The sequence below is a fragment of the Leiobunum rupestre genome, chromosome 6, assembly GCF_980474605.1.
Source record: "Leiobunum rupestre chromosome 6, qqLeiRupe1.1.hap1, whole genome shotgun sequence".
NCBI lineage: Eukaryota > Metazoa > Arthropoda > Arachnida > Opiliones > Sclerosomatidae > Leiobunum > Leiobunum rupestre.
In genome coordinates, this window is record NC_143389.1 from 68,419,822 (window position 1) to 68,441,603 (window position 21,782).

A 21,782-nucleotide genomic window follows, 5' to 3' on the forward strand; every position below is an offset into this window, starting at 1 on the left:
TATCTTTTTTCATCCGATTTGAAGCACGGGAGAGCATTCAGAAATTTGGTAATATTGCTCTATTTTTTTATAAATTAAATTTTTTTTATCTTTTACTAAAAATTAATATTACAATTAAATTCGATTAAAATCTTAGTAGGAGCTAAGTAAAGATTTAACTGGTATCGGTACTAGGCTTGAATAATAAGAACTACTTTATTAGTTTGAATTTTATCTGGTTCATAAAAATTCGCTTTTAAAAATGGAAATTTAATCCTCTGTTTAAATTTAAACTAATTATAATTTCGTTAAATTTTAGATTAAAATTTTTGCATTCTACATTAGCGCATATTTTAACTGTGAGAAAATAACGTTTTCGGTTGCCATGGCAAATCGAATGGGTAGTGCAACGTCTCCTTTTGGGAAATTTCATGTCTCATAAGGTCTACATTACGCCCGACTTTGAACAAAATTGGCAATAAACACATCGGGTACTATCCTTGTAAGTCAAATGTACGACAAATTGATTGGCTGGCTGCGGTTGCTAAGAAACAGCGCCGCGGAAAGAAATTGAAGGCAACTCACCTGGAAAATAGACTAATCAGAAAATGAATAAAAGAAACCCCGATAAGTTCTCACATTGACGATCTTGGAGAATTTGTCTTGTCCATCGGGAAACTGCTCTAGTTCCGCGTAGAGTCACGTATTAAGATGGTTTCAGCTTTCAAATTAGCGCAGAAGGTAAGTGAAATCAAATTCGAGACAAGGCTTAATGTTGACTAGGAGCCGAGTGTAGCTTAGCACGTCGCGAGCGAAATCTCCACCGCAAACCACACCCGTTTCTTTAAGAGTCATCAGGGCCACCTTAGTCTTCCTTAGACATTCGAAGTGTATACTTCTATACGTATATAGTTTATTTCTGTATCTATGAACATTTTTGGTATATTTTCACAGAGATTCACAATGTGTAGCAGAGCTCTTCTAGAAAAAGCGAAGAATTTCGGGATATCACAGATTGAAACAGACGAATTTGCATCTGCAATGGACGAAAACGACCCGTTGAAAGCCTTTAGAAGCCAGTTTCATTTTCCCAAAAGGGACGCGAAGCCTTTACCAAATGAAATTGACCCGGACAAATTTGGCGGTGGTAATTTAGTTCACGGCCCACTGCGCGTGCTCTCGCGTCCTCTCGCCCATAGCGGCCGCGTCAAAGAATGCAAAATCCGTGTATTGGCGCGAATCAAAAGTTGGCGAAATAGTGTTCTCGTGGTTCGGGAGCGTTGTAATCCGACCCCATTCAGTTTTCACTGCAGTAGTTTCCAAGATAATAGAAATAACGACGGCACTTTTATTAAAAGGAGACGACTAGTTTCGCCATACCCGTTCGGGGGCTTCGTCAGACCTGAGATAATGAAAATAAATATTAGATATCTACACTCCAAAATGTAGCGACAAATTTAAAACTTCAAAACCGATAGGCCTAAGACAAAATTGATTCTGTAAAAATCGGAACCAGACAGTACGCGGAACAACCTTTTCAAAAACTTCAAACTATTATTAATGACGCTAAAGAGGGTGATGACCAGGCATTTATTTTTACTCGATTTGATCAACAACTACAAAAAGAGACCAACGTGGAACATCGCTACCGTTCGGCAGTGGCGTAGCCAGAAATTCGTCAAGGAGGGGGTCGAAGTATGTGAATGTTAAGAGGGGGGTCGAAGTATGTGAATGTTAAGAGGGGGTCGAGAAGGGGGTGGAAATTTAGTACAGTCAAAGGTGGGCCCAAGGGAGGGGTCTGGACCCGGAAACCCCCCCTTGTCTACGCTACTGCCGTTCGGCTATGTACAATTTGGAAAATAACTTCTCCCAAGGGTTACAGACACCCACTAAAATCTGGCTACTTAAGATCGCCTTCAAAGACTCACAAAGAGTACTTTTAATTTGGGCGGAATCAACGGATAAACTAGGGTAACATCACTAATTAAAGAGTGGCTTATAACAGAAGCAAACAAGTGGGATTCATATTTTCGAGAATCTCCTGGAATTTGTAACCAAATTTAATCCTACCTATTTCCGAAACTTTCCATATAACCTCTTTTACAGTGTGATTTCAATGACACCCATGCTTCAACTACTGAAAAATTTATCTGTCACAAAATAATTCCACCTTTAGTTGATAATATAATACGGACCATTTCAGCTCGTTAAGAGAAAGTAAAAGAACCTGCCGCAATCTAGAAAGTTTCTCAAAATGTGAAACATTCAGTACAACATTTATTATTTACATATTGTAACTATGTAAATAATAACTTGTAGTGGCGTTGGGACGGTAACCCAATGGTTGTATGTTCAATTCCTGCCCGAGTTGATATGATTTTTCTCAGTCACTCTGGTATGGAATCATGGGCAGAAGTATTCCTTGCTTTAAAAGAAACTTCTATTACTTTCGACTTCTTCGTTATTAAAATGTTTATTATTGGCTAGTAATTAGCTACAAGCGAAAAGTACATATGTTTTAACTATTTATTCTCTTACGATTATCCTTTTCCTTTCTTATCTCTTTTCTTCGACTACAACCACATGTTGTCAACAGCTGACTCAGTAGCGAGAGCCACTGACATCTGGCGGTTTTAAAATATTATTTTCGACGGGAAAAACAAATTAAAATGTATAAAAAGTGTGGTTTTGTCTATCATTTCCTTGAAAATGTCGACTAATTCTCAATCTTCCTCATAATGAACCAGAAACCAACAAATCTCCGTAGGATTATAGCGCCACAATCTCCGTAGCGGCCACAAATGGGATTCGCGATTTTGGGCTGATTGAGCTGGCCGCTATGGGTGAGAGAACGCGAGAGCATGCGCAGTGGGCCGTTTTTAGTTTTACATTTATTTTATCTCAACTGTTTATTTCAATTTATGTTAATTTCAATTTCGACACGAACATTTAAATTGTTAATTTTTATTACAACTTAATCTTTTATATGAACTAGTTATTCTAAGTATCTTCTAACCACTTTAATTATGATCTAATCAGATTAACTTATCACGGTATTGGTAGTTCTTCTCAGCCAAATAAACTCTTAGAGCCTAAGCAACGCGTAAGCGGAAAATATCCTAAATATTTTAATCGACGCGTAAGCGGCAGATATCCGAATCGTTTTGATCGATGTATAAATGGGAAATATCCGAATCTTTTTGATCGACGTGTAAATGGGAAATAATCTGAATCTTTTTGATCGACATGTAAATGGGAAATATCCGAATCTTTTTGATCGACGTGTAAGCGGGAAATATTCAAATGGTTTTGATTAACACCTAAGAAGGAAATTACGAATCATTTTAACCGGCGCGTAAGTCAATTACCGGTGGCTGGATAAAATTGCCTAGGAGGGTGGTGGCAAGCACTTCATGTCACGAAAGCCAAAATCTCCCTACATTTACTATTACCGTTAACCTCAACAAGTTTTTATAGAAAGGGGAAACTGATGGGGAAATCATTTCGATCGACACGAAAGCGGGAAATAACCAAATCGTTTCGATCGACACGAAAGCGGGAAATAACCGAATCATTTCGATCGACACGAAAGCGGGAAATAACCGAATCGTTTCGATCGACACGAAAGCGGGAAATAACCGAATCGTTTCGATCGACGAGAAAGCTGGAGATATCGTAATCATTTTAATCGACGCGTAAGCGGAAGTTGATTAAAACTTCGAAACATGCCACCCGCTTTAGCTCCCATAAAAATTGAAAAGCGGGAACCGAGCGTGGGATTTTTGGTACTTTTCGCCCGCCTCACACGAGTACGGAAATGGGCCTCTACCAAAGATATCACTAAGCATTTAGAAAGTAAAGAAATACTTACGGAATATTATTATAGATTTATGGCATGCACAAATGTCTTGAGGCAGTTGGTTGCTAGTATATGACTTTCTTTTATTAATCAGATGAATGTATTTATTTGTGCGGCCATTCATTGGGACTACAACCGAAGAAAACCAAATATTATATCGAACGCGTTTTGAAAGACTGGAGCGATCGGTAAGTGTTTATCTATTATAAAAATGCCAATCCTAAATACATTCAAGAATATATTTATTTACACTAACAATTGTTAGTGATAATGTTGTGACGATTCTCGATTTGTGACGATTTTTAACGCTGCTCTCGGTTCCCCACCTGCTCTCGGTTCTCGGTTTCCCTCCTGCTCTTGGATCCCCTCCTGCTCTAGGTTACCCTTCTGCTCTCGTTTTCCCGCCGGTTCTCGGTTATCCTCCTGCTCTCGGATCCCCTCCAGCTCTCAGTTCCCCTCCTTCTCTCAGTTCCCCTCCTTCTCTCAGTTCCCCTCCCGCTCTCGGATCCCCTCCGGCTCTCGGATCCCCTCCGGCTCTCGGATCCCCTCCGGCTCTCGGATCCCCTCCGGCTCTCGGATCCCCTCCGGCTCTCGGATCCCCTCCGGCTCTCGGATCCCCTCCGGCTCTCGGATCCCCTCCGGCTCTCGGATCCCCTCCGGCTCTCGGATCCCCTCCGGCTCTCGGATCCCCTCCGGCTCTCGGATCCCCTCCGGCTCTCGGATCCCCTCCGGCTCTCGGATCCCCTCCGGCTCTCGGATCCCCTCCGGCTCTCGGATCCCCTCCGGCTCTCGGATCCCCTCCGGCTCTCGGATCCCCTCCGGCTCTCAGTTCCCCTCCTGCTCTCAGTTCCCCTCCTGCTCTCAGTTCCCCTCCTGCTCTAGGTTCCCCTTCTGCTCCCGGTTCTCGATTTCCCTCCTGCTCTAGGTTACCCTTCTGCTCTCGTTTTCCCGCCGGTTCTCGGTTCCCCTCCTGCTCTTGGATCCCCTCCGGCTCTCGGTTCACCTCCTGCTCTCGGATCCCCTCCAGCTCTCAGTTCCCCTCCTTCTCTCAGTTCCCCTCCCGCTGTCGGTTCCCCTCCTGCTCTCGGAACCCCTCCAGCTCTCAGTTCCCCTCCTTCTCTCAGTTCCCCTCCCGCTCTCGGATCCCCTCCGGCTCTCGATTCCCCTCCAGCTCTCAGTTCCCCTCCTTCTCTTAGTTCCCCTCCAGCTCTCGGATCCCCTCCGGCTCTCGGTTCCCCTCCTGCTCTCGGAACCCCTGCAGCTCTCAGTTCCCCTCCTTCTCTCGGTTCCCCTCCAGCTCTCGGATCCCCTCCGGCTCTTGGTTCCCCTCCTGCTCTCGGAACCCCTCCAGCTCTCAGTTCCCCTCCAGCTCTCGGTTCCCCTCCTGCTCTCGGAACCCCTCCTGCTTTCGGTTACCCTCCTGCTCCCGGTTACACTCCTGCTCCCGGTTACACTCCTGCTCGAGGAGTAAACGTCATGCTCTAACCTCATTGGTACCCTAAAACTTACGTCTTCGGACTTAATTGAAGCCGGTGTCATTTTCACCTCGCGTATCGTCTTAACTAAGTCTTTCTCTTCAAGTATAAATAAATACATCCTTGCTTTTAATAATAAAGTTTTGGTTCAAATATATTTACCCCTCCAGTGGCTCTGAATCTCATTTTTCGGGATTTCTTCCTTTCGCTAATAGCGAGACATATTTAAAAACATTATTGGCAAATTTGTGTGGTAGGTTTGCGATTTCTGCTTTAAAAATTATACGCTACAATTAATCAAGATTTATTTGTAGGTTGTAGTTATAAAGACGTAACAGCTACAAATGGACTGACAGTTAATCTTCACTTGATGATGGTGAGTTTAACTATTCCTAGTAGCAGATATAGATTTCGCGTATATTATAGTAAGTAATAGTGCAAAAAAATATGTAACCAATTTATTTGCTGATATCACAAAATTGGGATGGGTGGAATTAAACCTAAAAGTATTTTCAAGATAATTACATGTAGATTCCGTCAGTGAAAAATTCTGTACAAAAAATAATAACAATAATTTATATGCAGACATATTTTTACAAACCAACCACAAATCGATATAAGATATTGATGGAGGAAAACGCATTTTCTTCGGATCTGGTAAGTTAATTCACTTGTTAGCTTAAAAGAAAATGTAATCATTAAATTAATCATTCCAGTATGTTGCTCAATCTCAATTGCTAAAGAGTGGGTACGACCCCAAGACGGCTTTGATACTCGCTAAGCCACGAAAGGTAAAAGTTATACAGTATGTTACCGGCAGGTTAGTTATTGTCGAAAGCGTTTCAATTTTCAATAAGCCTTATATGATCCTACCGTTAACTGATGCTATCAAAGACTGGTAACAGTTAACGGATAGTTCTCAGTACTTAGATACGTAATCATTTATACGGTCTATGGTGAAGTAGTTCATTATTTTTTTAAAAATGCTTCAGAAGAATTGGAAGTGTCATATTTAAGGATATTATGTTACTTATGGTGGTGGCTTAAAGCTCGATGACATCGACGCAAAATAACAGTTAGCTCAATATTAATTAAAGGGCAACTGCTATTTTGTGATATTGATTATGGAATCGGGAATTAAGATGGATGACGTTACGGAAGTCAGAACTAAATACATTAAATGCTTTTTCCATTTAGCTTCTTGATCAAATACAACTGTACATTATTGAGAAATTATTTGTTTAGGTGGGGTGGCGGAGTGGTTAGCACTTTCACCTCGCAGTAAGAGGAGCCGGGTTCGATCCCAGCTTGTGGCACTGGGTGAAAACACGGAACAACTTCTTCTGCGTTGAGTTTGCAAGTTCTCTCCCCACTGGTATAAGGTGTTCTGCCCCGAGCTCCTCGGTTTCCCCTTCCATAAAAACTTGTTGAGGTTAACGGTAAAAGTTAGGGTAGGGAGCTGTTGGCTCGTGTGGCTTCCAGGGCTTGCGACCACCCTCCTACGCATTGTAGCCCAGCCACCTAAAATAAATGGCTTTAAAAGTCGCTCTATGACAAAGGCCTAAGGTGGTGCCTTGGGTATTAGCCTGGCTGATTATTATTATTATTATGAAATATTTAATTAACTTGAATAGCTCTTTGGATCAAGGATACTCTGCTCTCGACCCCAAAAAACTTCCACTGCCTCGATGTGGAATCGTCCTACCGCCACCACCATTGAACTACCGAGACAAGGAATGAAGAGGCCTCGGACGTCCAATGTACCTGGTTTAAATGTTTGACTGTGAAATACTACACACATCAACCACCTAAACGGCCGTCAACCGGGTCCTACGATACATTGGACAACCGAGGCCGGTTCGGTAGGCTAATGGTAGCGGCTTTGGAACCATAACCCATAGGTTAGTGGTTCGATACCACCTTGAGGCAAGTGTTGTTTTTCACGAAAAGGTAATCAAATTATGCATAACTGCAGTCGCCTTTTCCAAGTGCTCCATCACTAACATTCCCCTTGACTTTCCTGTATTTAAATAGCATTTTGTTGTCTCTTAGAATGAATACGCATTAAGAATAGAAGATATTGTACGACTAATAGAACAATATGGAGATGAAATCGCCATAGTTTTATGGCCAGGGGTCCAATATTACACTGGACAACGATTCGAACCAGATACCATAATTGCTGCCGCTCGCAATAAGGTGAGTCTCCAGTACATAGAGTACTTAAAACGAATATGACTTATATCGCGACAATAACGAATTTATTTGTGCTTGGGGGCAGCACAGTCAATTAACCACCAGCACGATTGAGGGGGAAGGGCAAAACGTCACCGGCGGAGACGACATTTTTAGGGAACCTATTTGATACCGGGCTGATTTGATTTGTTTTTGGAGGAAGGAGCTTAACTGCTAGAGCGTAAGGTAGATTGGGCGCATAGCTAAAATTCTTTCAACATAGTCGTTTTCCCTAACCACAAATAAATACATTCTTGATCGCAATCACTATTATCCCTGGTTTCCAACCATCAATTCACATTTATTTAACTTGCATTTGATTGAAACACGCACTCTTAGAAGAAAAAAAACTCAACTTCGAACAAAAGGCGGTTTTAAGTGCTTGTCCCGTATTTGATAAAATTTTGTTATTTTAAGAACAACTCTCGCTGGTAAACTTAGAACAGCAAGGCCTTGTTCGATTTAGAAATTAATATCGTTTTTATAATAGATTTTAAATTAAATTAAATGACGATTTCAGTGGGAACTTTATACGGTTCCATTTGAAATTAAATGACGTTATCGTGCGGAACTTAATACGGTTTCATTTGAATCGAAATTACATTATCGGGTGGAACTTAATACTATTCCATTCGAAATGAAATGACGTTATCGGGTGGAACTTCATACGGTTTCAATTGAAATGAAATGACGGTCTCGGGCGGAACTTAATACTATAGGGGTACGGGAGACCAAGGTTTGGCCACTGAGTTATTTGTTGTCCAACCGAATTGAAACTACAGGATTCATTCTTAAAAACTCTTTATTAAACCAACTGATTACAAATTAAACTTAATACAGGAGGTAAATCGATCGTTGATCGGTCCCAGGATTCGCAATGACCTCGGACTCTCCAGCACGTTCTTTATATCCATCCGAAAGCCCGCTGTTGCCGACCCTTGAACTCCAGATACGGCCGACTGCCGCCGGACTGGTGGCGCCATCTCTCCACTCCCGAGGGTACTATGAACATAAACAAACACACCGAGGCTTCCCGATACGGCTCCCCGTTACATCTTCCCCCTCCCCAAAAAAGGGAAGCCTCGGGAAAAACCCACCAGAGGAAAAACCCCCCCAGACCAAGAAAATAAATCAACCGCCCGAGACGAAAAAGTGAAGTTATCCAAACTCAACACCCGACCCTGGCTAGGATGATCCCGCAGATACGTCGCAACCTGAGGACCCGACCGCAACTTTTCCCGAACCGGCCCCGGGGTAATATAATAAACGTCCTGCCGAGGACTCTCCTTCCGAGCAACCAACAACCGATTCCACCCATAACGACCCGGCAAAGTCAACACCTCCCCAGAACCCCGTTCCCACGCATCCCCATCAACTTGAGCCAAAGATTCCGGAACTAGGGACACCACCCCCGAACCAACCGAGACAACACCCGGAGTCGTTAACACCGGAGAACAGTCAACGATACGCCACCAAAACTCCCCAAAGGACCTACCTCGGCAGCCACCCCCTCTGAAACCAATTCCGTCCCATACCGAAGAGTCTGGCCCCCATTCCGATTACCAACCGATAACTGAGAGGGATTCCCATGAGCCACACCCCCAGACAGCCTATACACCGATCCAAACCCATGCGTTGTATGAAACCGAGTTGGATCATCCAGAGGAACCCTTCCCCTTATACCATGCTCCAGCCCCAGATTCCTAACCACGGCGTCAAACTCCTTAATAGACCTACAAGGCGCCCGGGAAAAACAGACCCAAACCCACCGATCGACCCTGGACAACAGAAGACCCAGAAGCTCCGATTCAGGCAACGGATTCCCCAAAAGAGAATTCAAAGCAACCGCCCGCCGACGAAAAGCAGGAATGCTCTCCCCCTCCGACTGGACAATTCCCCAAAGATCAGCCCTCAGGGCACTCTCCCTATCAGGCGAAAGAAAACGATCCCGAAATTCCCGAGTAAATATATCCCAGGTCACCGCCCCCGCCAGCTGCGTCTTAAGATCGCGAAACCACAAGCCGGCTTCATCAAGCAATGCCTGTGATAACAGAAGAACCACCGCCTGAGGACCAACCCCATGAAACAAAACGTAATCGTCGAAATCCCCCAAAAAAACCCGAGGATCCTCCAAAGGAATACCCAAAAAAGAAGGCAAAGAGATGGAAACCCCAGATCCCCGAAGAATTCCAGCCGCTGCCCCCCCAACAGGCACATGAAAATGGGTCACCAATCGAACCCTGTCCCCCCGAAGATACAGGCCCTGCCAAAGGATTATGCATATTAAGCCCTGGCTGAGGAACCCTACCGGACAACCCCTGTACCAACTCAGTCAGCACCCGGCAAAGATCAGCTACAGACCCACTCTCACCCTGATGACCGTGAGAAACGGAACAACCAGATCGCCCCACTCCAACATCATCCGAATTTGCACCCACCGATAAAGTTTCCGAGGACTCAACCACATCCGCCGACCGACCGTTGTTAACAGGTACAGGAAAAACTTGAGCAGCGATCCCCCCGGATCAGGCAACGCACCCGGAGCTAACGGACGCCCAGCAACTAGATCCATTAAATCCCTATCTACTTCCCTCAGAACAGGATTAGCCCCCGGACGCTGTCTACGGAGTTCGAAGTCTAACGCCTCCCTCCGCATGGTCCGATACGCAGTATCCCCATCGGAGCTAGACACCCCCGGAAACCAGGACCGATCACTATCCGACGAACGATGAGCCCTGTACCTTCGCCTCCGTTGCCCTTGACCGCCCCGACCAGGCAACCGAGACCGGCCCCTACCCCGAGACAACCGAGAACCGCCAAGATGACCTAGAGAGGGATCCACCCAACAGCCCCTCAACCAAATGCCAACAATAACTCCTAAGGACCAGAACACGGCTATGAACCATAGATACATATTCAAAACTAAAAATAGGGAAAAATCCCTTAAACTAAAATACGAGAAAAAAACCCAATAACTAAAAACGTAACAAATTAACAAGTTAAAAAGAAAAAGTAAATAAACCCAATAAAATTTAAATTAAAAACAAGCAATAGCCACAGGACCTCAAACGTGAAGCGGGGAGAGAAAAAAAACTCCGACTCACCAGCTACCAAACCGAAAAGGATCTCGACGGTGCCTCCAAAAATGTAGGGGTACGGGAGACCAAGGTTTGGTCACTGAGTTATTTGTTGTCCAACCGAATTGAAACTACAGGATTCATTCTTAAAAACTCTTTATTAAACCAACCGATTACAAATTAAACTTAATACAGGAGGTAAATCGATTGTTGATCGGTCCCAGGATTCGCAATGACCTCGGACTCTCCAGCACGTTCTTTATATCCATCCGAAAGCCCGCTGTTGCCGACCCTTGAACTCCAGATACGGCTGACTGCCGCCGGACTGGTGGCGCCATCTCTACACTCCCGAGGGTACTATGAACATAAACAAACACACCGAGGCTTCCCGATACGGCTCCCCGTTACAATACGGTGTCGGTTTCAATGGAAATGAAATGACGATCTTGGGCGGAACTTAAACGGTTTCATTTGAAATTAAAGACGTTATCGGGCAGAATTTAATACGGTTTCAATTGAAATGAAATGACGTTATCGGACGGAACTTAATACGGTTTCAATTGAAATGAAATGACGTTATCGGGCCGAACTTAATACGGATTCAATTGAAATGAAATGACGTTATCGGACCGAACTTAATACGGTTTCAATTGAAATGAAATGACGTTATCGGGCCGAACTTAATACGGTTTCAATTGAAATGAAATGACGTTATCGGGCCGAACTTAATACGGTTTCAATTTAAATGAAATGACGTTCTCGGGCCGAACTTAATACGGTTGCATTTGAAATGAAATGACGTTATCGGGCGGAACTTCATTCTGTTATTTCAGAACTTTTTACAGTTCTAGTACTAAACTATAATCTATTAAAGTTTACATTATAAAGAAACCATTTTTTGAATGAATATTAAAAATAATTTAAGCGATCCTGTTGACAAAACTTGTTATAGAAATTAACACTTTTTGGGCGTCAAGTCTGAAAATATTTTTTTGTATATTGATTGCATAGAGATTATTTTAATTTGAGACGATACCGTAGATGAAAAGCGTAATTTGCGCTAAACAAACAAATAATCGCTCGTTTTGAATTCGACCAAAATATTTCTTGATCTTCAAACGTGAGAGAGATGTTCGATGACAAAACGTTTTTTAATTCCAAAACCATTCACGGTGTTATTGGCATCCTGAGTTAAATAATAAATATACAATTAAATATCGAAAAGTATATAAAATAATTGTATACTCGTTGAAATCATAGAAATCTCATAGGTAACTAGAATGCTGCCGCCTACGGCCGAGCTTGACGCCAGTTCGCCTTGAACCTTCAGCCAATGAGAGGCCGTAGAGTGGTTCCGCCAAGGAGGATAATAATCCTCCTTGGTTCCGCTACTATAGCGAGAGATAGGTGACGTCATTCTCTCTGGTGACATTAAATTCTTGGCAGAACCACTCTTTGAGCTCTGATTGGCTGAAATCTGGCTATCGTCTGCCACGGCGTTTGGTCCATTTGCCAGTTACACGGCAGCATTCTAGTTACCTATGAGATTTCAATGGTTGAAATCGTGGGCGAATCTGCAAACAGTGTTGCCAATGTTTGACAGACGAAATTCCCATTACCAGAAGTAAATGAAAATAATTTTCTTAGATCGGAAAGAAAAGGATACACTTTTTACAAATTATTAGCATCCCAATTTTACCATAAATAAACCCTACAACTTAAACTATTGATAGAATTTCGTTGTATTTGTGACTTTTAGGGTTACACTTTTTACACTTAATCGGTAATAATGACAATTGGAAATATTACCTTCTAATTTATCTGTATTGTAATTATAAAAATCGTTTGAAAATTCAAATTGGCTTCGTTCTACAACCAAAATTGTCAGATCGGTAGTGTGAGAGTGGTAAATAACACGTCATAAAAATTCTAAATTTTCTCCGCTTCAGCGCCACTAAGTGAGTCATTTTAGATCGTGTGTCTACGGGCGAATAAATGAATCGCGCCAGATTCATAGACTAAATATAGAGTTGATAGTACTTTGTCAACTAGTAAGCTATGTAGTCTTTTCTGAGACTAGCTCCCAAAAACATTTTGAAGGGTGCAAAGCTAGAGTGGACACACTTTTGGGTCCCGATACGTCCGATTGCGTTAAGCTTGTTTTCCACTGGCGCGCGCAACGACGCGTTTCTCAGCTTTGAAACGTTCTAACGGTTTAACGCGCGTAAAGAAAATAACATTATGACGCGCGCTAGTGGAAAACAAGCTTTACAGTTTCTTTTGATTATTTAACATTGTTCAACGTCAAAACGTTAAAAAACATTTTAAGGCTAATCAATCAAAATGGCGACTAAAAGAAATATTCCACAATAAGCAGACGATTACAAAACCGTTCCAAACGAATCGGAAAAATTAGCTCGTCGAATAGGTTAATTTGATACCCTTCCGTTATCAGGCGCGGATCTAGGATCTGCCAAAGAGGGGGGCCGATACATCTTATATGTGAAAAGAGAAATTAAGTTTTTATTTTAAGACTTTTTTAATATACAAGTTATTTCATACATGCGACCAGTCCCCGAGCTCCATTCGTCTTGGTTTTTTTGTGCAACCCCCCCCCTTTGGATCCGCGCCTGTCCGTTAGCTATGGAACGCCGCAACCCGAACAACCGATTCGGGTATGAATCAGCAGTTGGTTAGCGTGCCCATTTGTATTAGTAACTCCGCAAATTAGTCCTTTCAGTTTACATTGGCCCACGTAGCGGCCAAGACAAGAAGTTCGTAAGTTGCTCGACTTTCATCGGTTAAACAGACGCTTTGTTTTTATAATGGGAAATCGTCGGCTGAGCAAACAAAAATCCAGCAGCCTATGAGCTCTATGGAAACTGAAAAGGTTAATAGGCTCTTAAATAAATTTCACTATGACTGTCTTGAACCCTGTTTAAAAATGCTGCCAGAATAGTGGTGTAGTCGGGCCAAGGCGTCACCCCGGTGCTTTTTTCAAAGGCAGGGCGCCGCCACGCCTTGGTTATTCCAATTTGCCAGGGCGCGCCCTGCCTCTTTTTTTCAACTTGCCAGGGCGCACCTTGCTTCTATTTCGTAAATCATTTTTCTCGTATAAAGGGTGTGTGAATTTATTATATATTTTGCTCACAGGAAAATACCATAACAATTTCAAATCGTTACCTAGGTACGGCCAGCTTCGGTCACGCTAAAAATCGAAGTTGGACGTACATATATAGTGGCCGGTACTGCCAACTTCGATTACGCGTGAAATCGAAGTTGGCTGTAACCCGGGAGCGCCCCGGTTCTTTTTTTTTAGTACTACACCACAGCAGCCATATCTATGCATAGAAAATTCTCAGCTTTGGCAGTATAAAGAAAAACCATATACAAACCAGTAATATGTCCAATCGCAGCAGCACAAACTCTATAATCGACTATGAGTTATCATTTATTGAAAGGACTATGACTCAAAACATGTAGAAAACCATCTTACGCCATCTTTTAAAAACTCTTTACTGTCTTTACACTAATTACCGTGGAATAGCGAACAATTATTTGGCCTATTGTTACAACAGAAATTTAGGGTAAGGGTTCGAAAGATAAAATACATTTTTACCGGTTAAGAGCACCATCTTTATTTTTATGTTAATTAAAATTAATATTTAAAGGCCACTAAAAGTATCGATACACAATTTATTAAATGCATTTAAATATTATAAATTGCTTCTTTGAAAAGTCGAAATTATAAATAAACCAGTGTTGAATTAAAATATAAACTGTTCTATCTAGATCAAAATAAAAAAATTCTATTGAGTACAGTTCTCATTGACTCCCAAATTCTAAGTAGAACTATTTCCGTCCCCGGGAACAGTGTTTGCCAAGATAGAACCGAATTTGTTCTATTTATAACTGGCTAGTTTCAAATAGAACAGGGTCGGAACCATAGATATATTAAATAGCATACCTTACGCTGCATACGGCCCGTTGGAAGAACACGGAAGAGACAGCTAGCAGAAGACATATTTTCTGGATGCGCTACGTAATAGTGCCATCTATCGGTAACCGAAATTATTATTTGGAAAATATTTTCTGAATGCGCTACGTAATAGTACCATCTATCGGTGTTCAAAATTAGTATTTGGAAAAATGAACGCGGTAGATTAGGCCGAATAATGTTGATAGCCCTATAGTAACGTGGAGTTGAAATCAGGTGTATTTTCTTTTGCTTTTGATGGAAAGATGGCGCTATAAAGTACCGCATCCAGAAAATACACGTTGCCTGCTAGCTGTCACTTCCGTAGAATTGTGGATCTATACTATATCATATATCTATGGTCGGAACTGCGATTTCTAACAGCGTTTTGCATTTGATTGCTCGAGATTCGCTCCGAACCTGTCTATGACGTGAAAGATCTCGCTCCAATCGCCTAGAGTAAAACCGCAAATGGAACATTCCATTATCATATTCACGCGTTTTGTTGTTTTTCGTCTGCTAGTCATTTGAATTTTCGCGTCTTGGTCTGCCATTTTGCCAAAAAATCTAAAAGGAACACGCAAAAATTTCCTCCGATCTCGATCTCGATCCGTTGATCTGTCGAAATCGGCCGATTGGTTTTGGGCGATCTCGGAGCACCCGAGGGCGGGAAATGGAACACGCGAAACTTGATCGGAGCAGATCCGAGCACGCAAATGGAACATTGTTGATCAGAGCGATCCAGAGCGCTTGAGAGCGGTCAAACGCTATAAGAGTGTGCGTTAAAATGTTGTTTATTTGCAGGGTTGCGTAATCGGATTGGACTTGGCACATTCAGTTGGAAATGTCCCGGTGGAACTAGATAAATGGAATCCAGATTTTGCAGTTTGGTGTTGTTACAAGGTAGTCACTGATTCCATATCAACCTGCTTGAGATATACGATTGAAGAAGTTCAAAATATTCGACTTTTTTAAATAGTATTTGAACGGAGGACCTGGAGGATTTGGAGGTCTTTACGTCAATAAGAAATACACCGGTGAAGACAGCGACTCACGTTTCTTGAAAGGCTGGTGGGGAAATGATCTGAAAACTAGATTTGATTTCCATGAATGTAGGTAATTTTCTTTTGGAATTCTGTGGATCGATTGAAACGAATAGGATGGACCAGAAGTAAATTATATACCTCGTACGAAATAGCAATTCATCTACCTATCTCGCATGATACATGTGCCTACGCAGGGCCCCGTTGGATATTAAAAAAAAACCCTTTGGGAAGAAAAAATAGTGCGAGGCTAAATATATTTATTTTATTATTCTATTCCATCCGTAAAATATAGGTCATCAATAGGTTAATATCCCTACGCGGTGTAATTTTTACATTTTGCATTTTTTTGGCGCCCAACGGAATCAGTTCCGAGCCTATGAAAGTACTAAATTAATTTTAATGGCTATATGGATACTCTTTCGTCAGATATATATTAGAAACTTCTGGTTTGACACAGTACTAATTTTCTTGGGCGTGTTGTTCTTAGATTTCGAGCCAGCGGAGGGCGCGGATCGATTTAAATTAAGCAACCAATCACCCGTATTGACCGCCATGTTGTTGAGCAGCCTTGAAGTAACGTTTTTTACAGATCTCTTTATTAAAGGTGGTTTCTTACCCTAGTAGAAATTTAAAGACATATTTATTATAATAGATATTTGAAGATGCGAAGCGTGAAATGCTTTTGGAAAAACAATATCTCTTAACCGGGTACATGGAGTACTTGTTAAAGTCGAAACTTCCGGAAATTCCGATAATAACGCCTTCCGATCCGAAACAAAGAGGAAGTCAATTGAGTCTTTTGTTCGGGGGGAAAACTCATCAAGTGCACCAAGCCTTACTCGAACGAGGTGTTATGGTAAGTGGTGATCAGTTGATTTTTTAAAGTTTATAAAGTCAAGTGCAACAAGCTTACTCGAACGAGTTATTATGGTAAGTGGTGCTCAATCAATACAGAGCCTCCCTGTAAGTGGTGCTCAATAGATTTGTAAAAGATTATAAGACCAAGTGTACCAAGACTTACTCGAACGAGGTGTGATGGTAAGTGGTGCTCAGTCCATTTTTAAAAGTTTGTAAAGCCAAGTGCAACAAGCCTTACTCGAACGAGGTGTTATGGTAAGTGGTGATCAGTTGATTTTTTAAAGTTAATAAAGCCAAGTACACCGAGCCTTACTCGAACGAGGTGTTATTGTAAGTGGTGCTAAGTTACTTTTTAAACGTTTATAAGGCCAAGGTTAAAATCTCGCAACATCCTCATTCTCCTAAATACACTCTCTCCGTCACGTAAGTCTTAGGGAACCAAGGATAAACCACTGATTTTATTTTTTAACGGGAGGAGCATACTGGCAAGCTGTGAGGTTAAATTCGTCTAAACAAATGTTCGGTCATTGTCGTACCGTAGAAGATAACTATTCTTAGTAGCACCTATGAGTTCTGGTCAGTATTCAACATAGTTTTTTCATTTCTAGTGTGACGAGAGAACCAGTGTCCTGAGAGTGGCGGCAGTTCCTCTGTATAATTCCTTTTCTGATGTACAGAAATTTGTGGAAATATTGTCTAATGTTTCGAGGAATTTGTCATGATATTGAAGTTAAAAAAAAACAATTTTACCATCAAAGAAGCGACGATTGGCAACTTACGTCATCGATTTCATCTGATTCGTGAATCGATTTCTAGACCTAGTTTTTCGTATTGTGTTGGTTAATTTAGGTTAGGGTTACGTTAGGTTGGATTGAAATAGTTTACTATAATAGTAAGCTCATATCGTTTGTCTTTTGTATGAAACATTACTTGGGCTTGTGAAAGAATCTTTGACCAGTAAAAATATTGAACCATTGCTACTTTTAGTTACAAATTCCGTCAACATTTAATTAATGTTTATTCAGTGGATTTATTCAGGGGATTTTATAGGAACCTATAAAGAAAATATTTGTACATGATTTAATTATTTTTCCAACCAATAATATTGTCTTTTAATAAAAAATACTTCAATATTATACATCAATTTTTTGTAACATAAGTAATAATAATAATCAGCTAGGCTAATTCCCAAGGCACCACCTAAGGCCTAAGTCATCAAGCGACTTTTGAAACCATTAATTCAGATGACCGGGTTACAATGCGTAGGAGGGTGGTGACAAGCCCTGCACGCCACGCGTTCGTGCCAACAGCTCCCTACACTAACTATTACCGTTAACCTCAACAAGTTTTAATGAATGGGGAAACCGAATAACTCGGGAAAAACCCCTTAATCCAGTGGGGAAATAATTTGCAAACTCTACGCAGAAGGAGTTGTTCCGAGTTTTCACCCAGTGCCACAAGCTGGGATCGAACCCGGCTCCTCTTGCTGCGAGACGAAAGTGCTAACCACTCCGGCACCCCACGGTTTCGATAAATTTAACGAATTAGTCGCTTTACAAACTCTGCAGCGACATAATTTAAATGAATTTGGAACACGATTACCATCGTAGCGTCAATTAGGATGGCGAAAGGATTAGGTCCCCTCAAACTATACTTCCATTTTTTCAGAACACCAGTGAAGAATGTGAGTTGAGAAGATTTCTAGCGGGGCTCACAATCCCCTCATGGTCGAAGAGTAACGTCAAATAAGTCCTGCATCTCATTGGTGATGTTTTTCCTTCGCCCTCGTTCCAATCGAAAATTTTAGTTAATTATCTTGTGTATTTAAACCGTTAGTGACGTATTAGTTGGTTTCTACACAATGAATGTTTTACAGAGTATTGAAATTTAATTATTGTACCTGATAACATATGGCTCTACAGTGGTTTCACTTCGATTAAAAAGTAATCATCAATAGAAAAATACTAAAACACAAATAAATTTGAGTTGTTAGAAACATATCTTGCATAAACAAATCAGTTAAGGGAGCTTTAAAATATCTCTAATCAAAATTACAAAATGACTTTTTATTAACTATTAGAATTTGAGTTGAATTATCGAAACTTGTTATTAATTATGAGACGACGAAATAGTTGAGTCTTCTTAAATTATTTTCTGGGAAGTACGTTGCCATATTTGTTGAATCTTCAAATGCTATCCAATGACATAAGCCACTTGTCTTAGCAGCGCATTACACTATTCGAGGTTGTTATATTCGCACGCAGCCAGATTGAGCTATCAAGTATTTAATTAATCGAAACATCTTATTGATGACCCTGAAATTGCGCCTTAAGGATCGCACACTCCAAAAGAATTCTTCCATAAAATAATTGGTTTTTATGTTTCTCGTAAAACTCTCCCAAAGGTTCCGGTGCCCAAGGATCCTTCATGTTGTACACTTCTTGTATCAAGTTGTTCGAACAAGCGACGTAATAGCGATATCCAGTTTCGATTCGCTGGTCGCGCACTATTAATAAGTTGAATTTGTGTTGGTCAACGACTCCCAGGCAAATCCAAGGCAAGTGCCTTAAGTAGAACCGTGTTAGTTCAAGTTCTAACATTTTCCACGAACGCATCGAGGTTGCGGTAGCTTGCTTCGCTCTTGCCCAAGAACACTGGCGAATCAAGTGTCCAACGCGTTCATGGCGTAACCGTTGACAGAAATTGCTTCTGTCAATTGCCAACGGATTGCCGTCTATGAGAAATTCTTCTATTTGGCCAGAAATAGGATCAATGTATTTCGTGATAACGGATTTACAAATGTGAGGTATTGGCAAGTTCTTAAGGCTACGCGCGACACGATTTTTAAACTTTGTCCACAATTTAAGTCTTTTGCTTTCAATTCGATTCCTTTTCTTGTAATTTATTTTACGTATGAGCTGTGAATATTAAAATAAAAAATAAGTGTTTACGGGAATGTTGCAAAACGTGGGCATTTACTCATCCCCAAAAATATACTTCAAATTAAGGGGCAACTAATGCATTTGTAGGTTTTTGTTGTGGGTTTACTCCTAAATAATGAAAGATATGAAATGCTTAAATAAGAAGAGTAATCAAAATTATCGGGTATTTTTTTAATTTCGGCCATGATTTTACAGTGTAGTAATTACAACTTTATATAAAACTATGCCTGCAAATGTGTAAATTAAATTTTTTAACTTCATATGCATTTTCCAAACAGTAGAAAACATCTAGGCGTTATAAATTAAAAAGGGTTCCAGAGCTCCCCACGAGTGGTTGGACTTTTGTATTACGGGTTTTTGGATTTTTATCAAAATCCGTGATTTTCTTTGAAGGATTTTCCATATAAAGTCTATGGTAATGAAACGCTCAGTTTGAGTGATCTGAGCCATCTAATTTCTCAAAAGATCCAACGCTCCTAATCCTAAGTATTTAACTCTCCTAAATCATGCTTCACCATTACTTTTTTTGCATTTACCTAATTTACATCATTTTAATGCAATAGTTAGTTATTAGCCACTTTTTTCCACTAGCATGTACATTTCTCTAAAAATGTGGTATTTCGGTAACCCTACTGCCAGTAACCAAAATGTCGCATTTCGGTAACCCTACTGCCAGTAACCAAAATGTCGCATTTCGGTAACCCTACTGCCAGTAACCAAAATGTCGCATTTCGGTAACCCTACTGCCAGTAACCAAAATGTCGCATTTCGGTAAACCCTACTGCCAGTAACCAAAATGTGGCATTTCGGTAACCCTACTGCCAGTAACCAAAATGTGGCATTTCGGTAACCCTACTGCCAGTAACCAAAATGTCGCATTTCGGTAACCCTACTGCCAGTAACCAAAATGTGGCATTTCGGTAACCCTACAGCCAGTAAACAAAATGTGGCATTTTGGTAACCCTACTGCCAGTAACTTTAGGATTTCACTTCCGAAACAACTGCAACCGCTCTGAATTTAAACGTAATGTATCAAAACACCCATCATTTGGTGGCATGCGTAATATTTTATGAAGGAAAATAGGTGCACAAAAATGGTTTTCCGATAATATCTAGTTTCAATTTGCATTTAGAGCTATAAACCAAATTGAAGGTAACGCATTTCTCTGCAATAAAGGTCCAATGATACTTTCGATTTGCATTTAGAGCTATAAAACCAAATTAATGCTTAGCCAATGCTCTGCAATAAAGGCTTAAGGAATTATTAGGTGGTTTCTTTTCGCCTGTTCTCGGACCAAATGTGTACTCTTTATCACCTAAAACGTTTTATTCGCCAATTCCAGGGATGAGAATTACTCCTCCCATAAACTTTTCGCTTGTTCCGGAGTATAAGGGCTACTCTTTTTACTCCTAAAAAGGAAGTGTAAAGGAGAAACTCGGATTTTGTCGTCTGCTAGCCACAATTTATCCGAAAAAAACCACAGACAGCCATTTTGGAAAAATCTTTATACTCCAACTCAAACTATTCGCCACCACAGAATCGGAGTAAAATGACGTCATAGCCTTACTCTTCTTACCCTACTCCGAAATCCCGAAACAAGCGAAAAGAAACCACCTAATATCGTACAACCAATCGTTTTTGCGCAAACGGAGATTGAATGTTGTATCTGAAACGTAGTAAAATATTTGTAAATATTGTTCGCTTGAAAATCAATATTTAGCGCTACTTAACCTTGTTTTGACGAAGAATATGGCGAACTACCTCTTCAGTGCTCCACAAATATATAGCTGTCTTCATTGCGCACAGTTCTTTTAACGGCGGCAAAGAAGGTGCCAAATCCATTAGAAAAAACAGTACCAGAAACTTTTCAATGAACAATATTGACGTTGTTAGTTAAAAGTCAACGACCAAATCAACCTTTATCGGATCTAGAAACTTTGTACCGCAAAATAAATGATAAAATTCGATAATAGCGATAAGCAGCATTAGCTGAAAGAAATCAAGTGTAGTGGCGTTATTTCTTTGCAGAGTCATCGAGATAAACTTAAGGTGGGAAAATTCTGTGTTCAACAAAACATGATTCAGAAACTATATAAGTAACAGGTGGTAACCTCTTAAATAATTTGTACAGTTTAGCGGAAACTCTTAAATAATTTGTACAGTTTACCGGAACCTCCTAAATAATTTATACACGATAACGGAGCCTTTTTCATAATTTTCACGACATAGTGGAACTTCTTCTATAATTGTACAACATAGCGAAATATCTTAATAATTGTACAACATAATGTAACCTCTTTCTAAAAAAATATTTTATAAAAAAAAATTCTATAG

The 21,782-nt window shown here is 40.8% G+C and overlaps 2 protein-coding genes across 3 annotated transcripts; one reads left to right on the forward strand and one right to left on the reverse strand.

The window, feature by feature from the left end:
- Positions 1-372: 372 nt before the first annotated feature.
- On the forward strand, positions 373-17,517 carry LOC149943275 (uncharacterized). Of its 2 annotated transcripts, XM_090177433.1 has the most exons (13): positions 373-720; positions 934-1,126; positions 3,933-4,026; positions 5,484-5,566; positions 5,628-5,689; positions 5,899-5,970; positions 6,030-6,104; positions 7,366-7,512; positions 15,406-15,504; positions 15,581-15,713; positions 16,135-16,220; positions 16,300-16,503; positions 17,114-17,517. In XM_090177433.1, the coding sequence occupies exons 1-13, from the start codon at positions 691-693 to the stop codon at positions 17,225-17,227; spliced, it is 1,392 nt and encodes a 463-aa protein (XP_090033559.1). In that variant the 5' UTR covers positions 373-690; the 3' UTR covers positions 17,228-17,517. The 2 variants fall into 2 exon arrangements, 1 of the variants encoding a protein (XP_090033559.1); XR_016481153.1 differs by lacking the exon at positions 17,114-17,517 and having other exon boundaries at positions 15,581-15,717; positions 16,300-16,430.
- A 92-nt stretch (positions 17,518-17,609) lies between these two features.
- On the reverse strand, positions 17,610-21,375 carry LOC149943276 (uncharacterized). Its single transcript, XM_090177933.1, has 2 exons — positions 21,180-21,375; positions 17,610-19,423 (listed from the first exon to the last, which is right to left on the reverse strand). The coding sequence occupies exons 1-2, from the start codon at positions 21,288-21,290 to the stop codon at positions 18,809-18,811; spliced, it is 726 nt and encodes a 241-aa protein (XP_090034059.1). The 5' UTR covers positions 21,291-21,375; the 3' UTR covers positions 17,610-18,808.
- Positions 21,376-21,782: the final 407 nt, after the last annotated feature.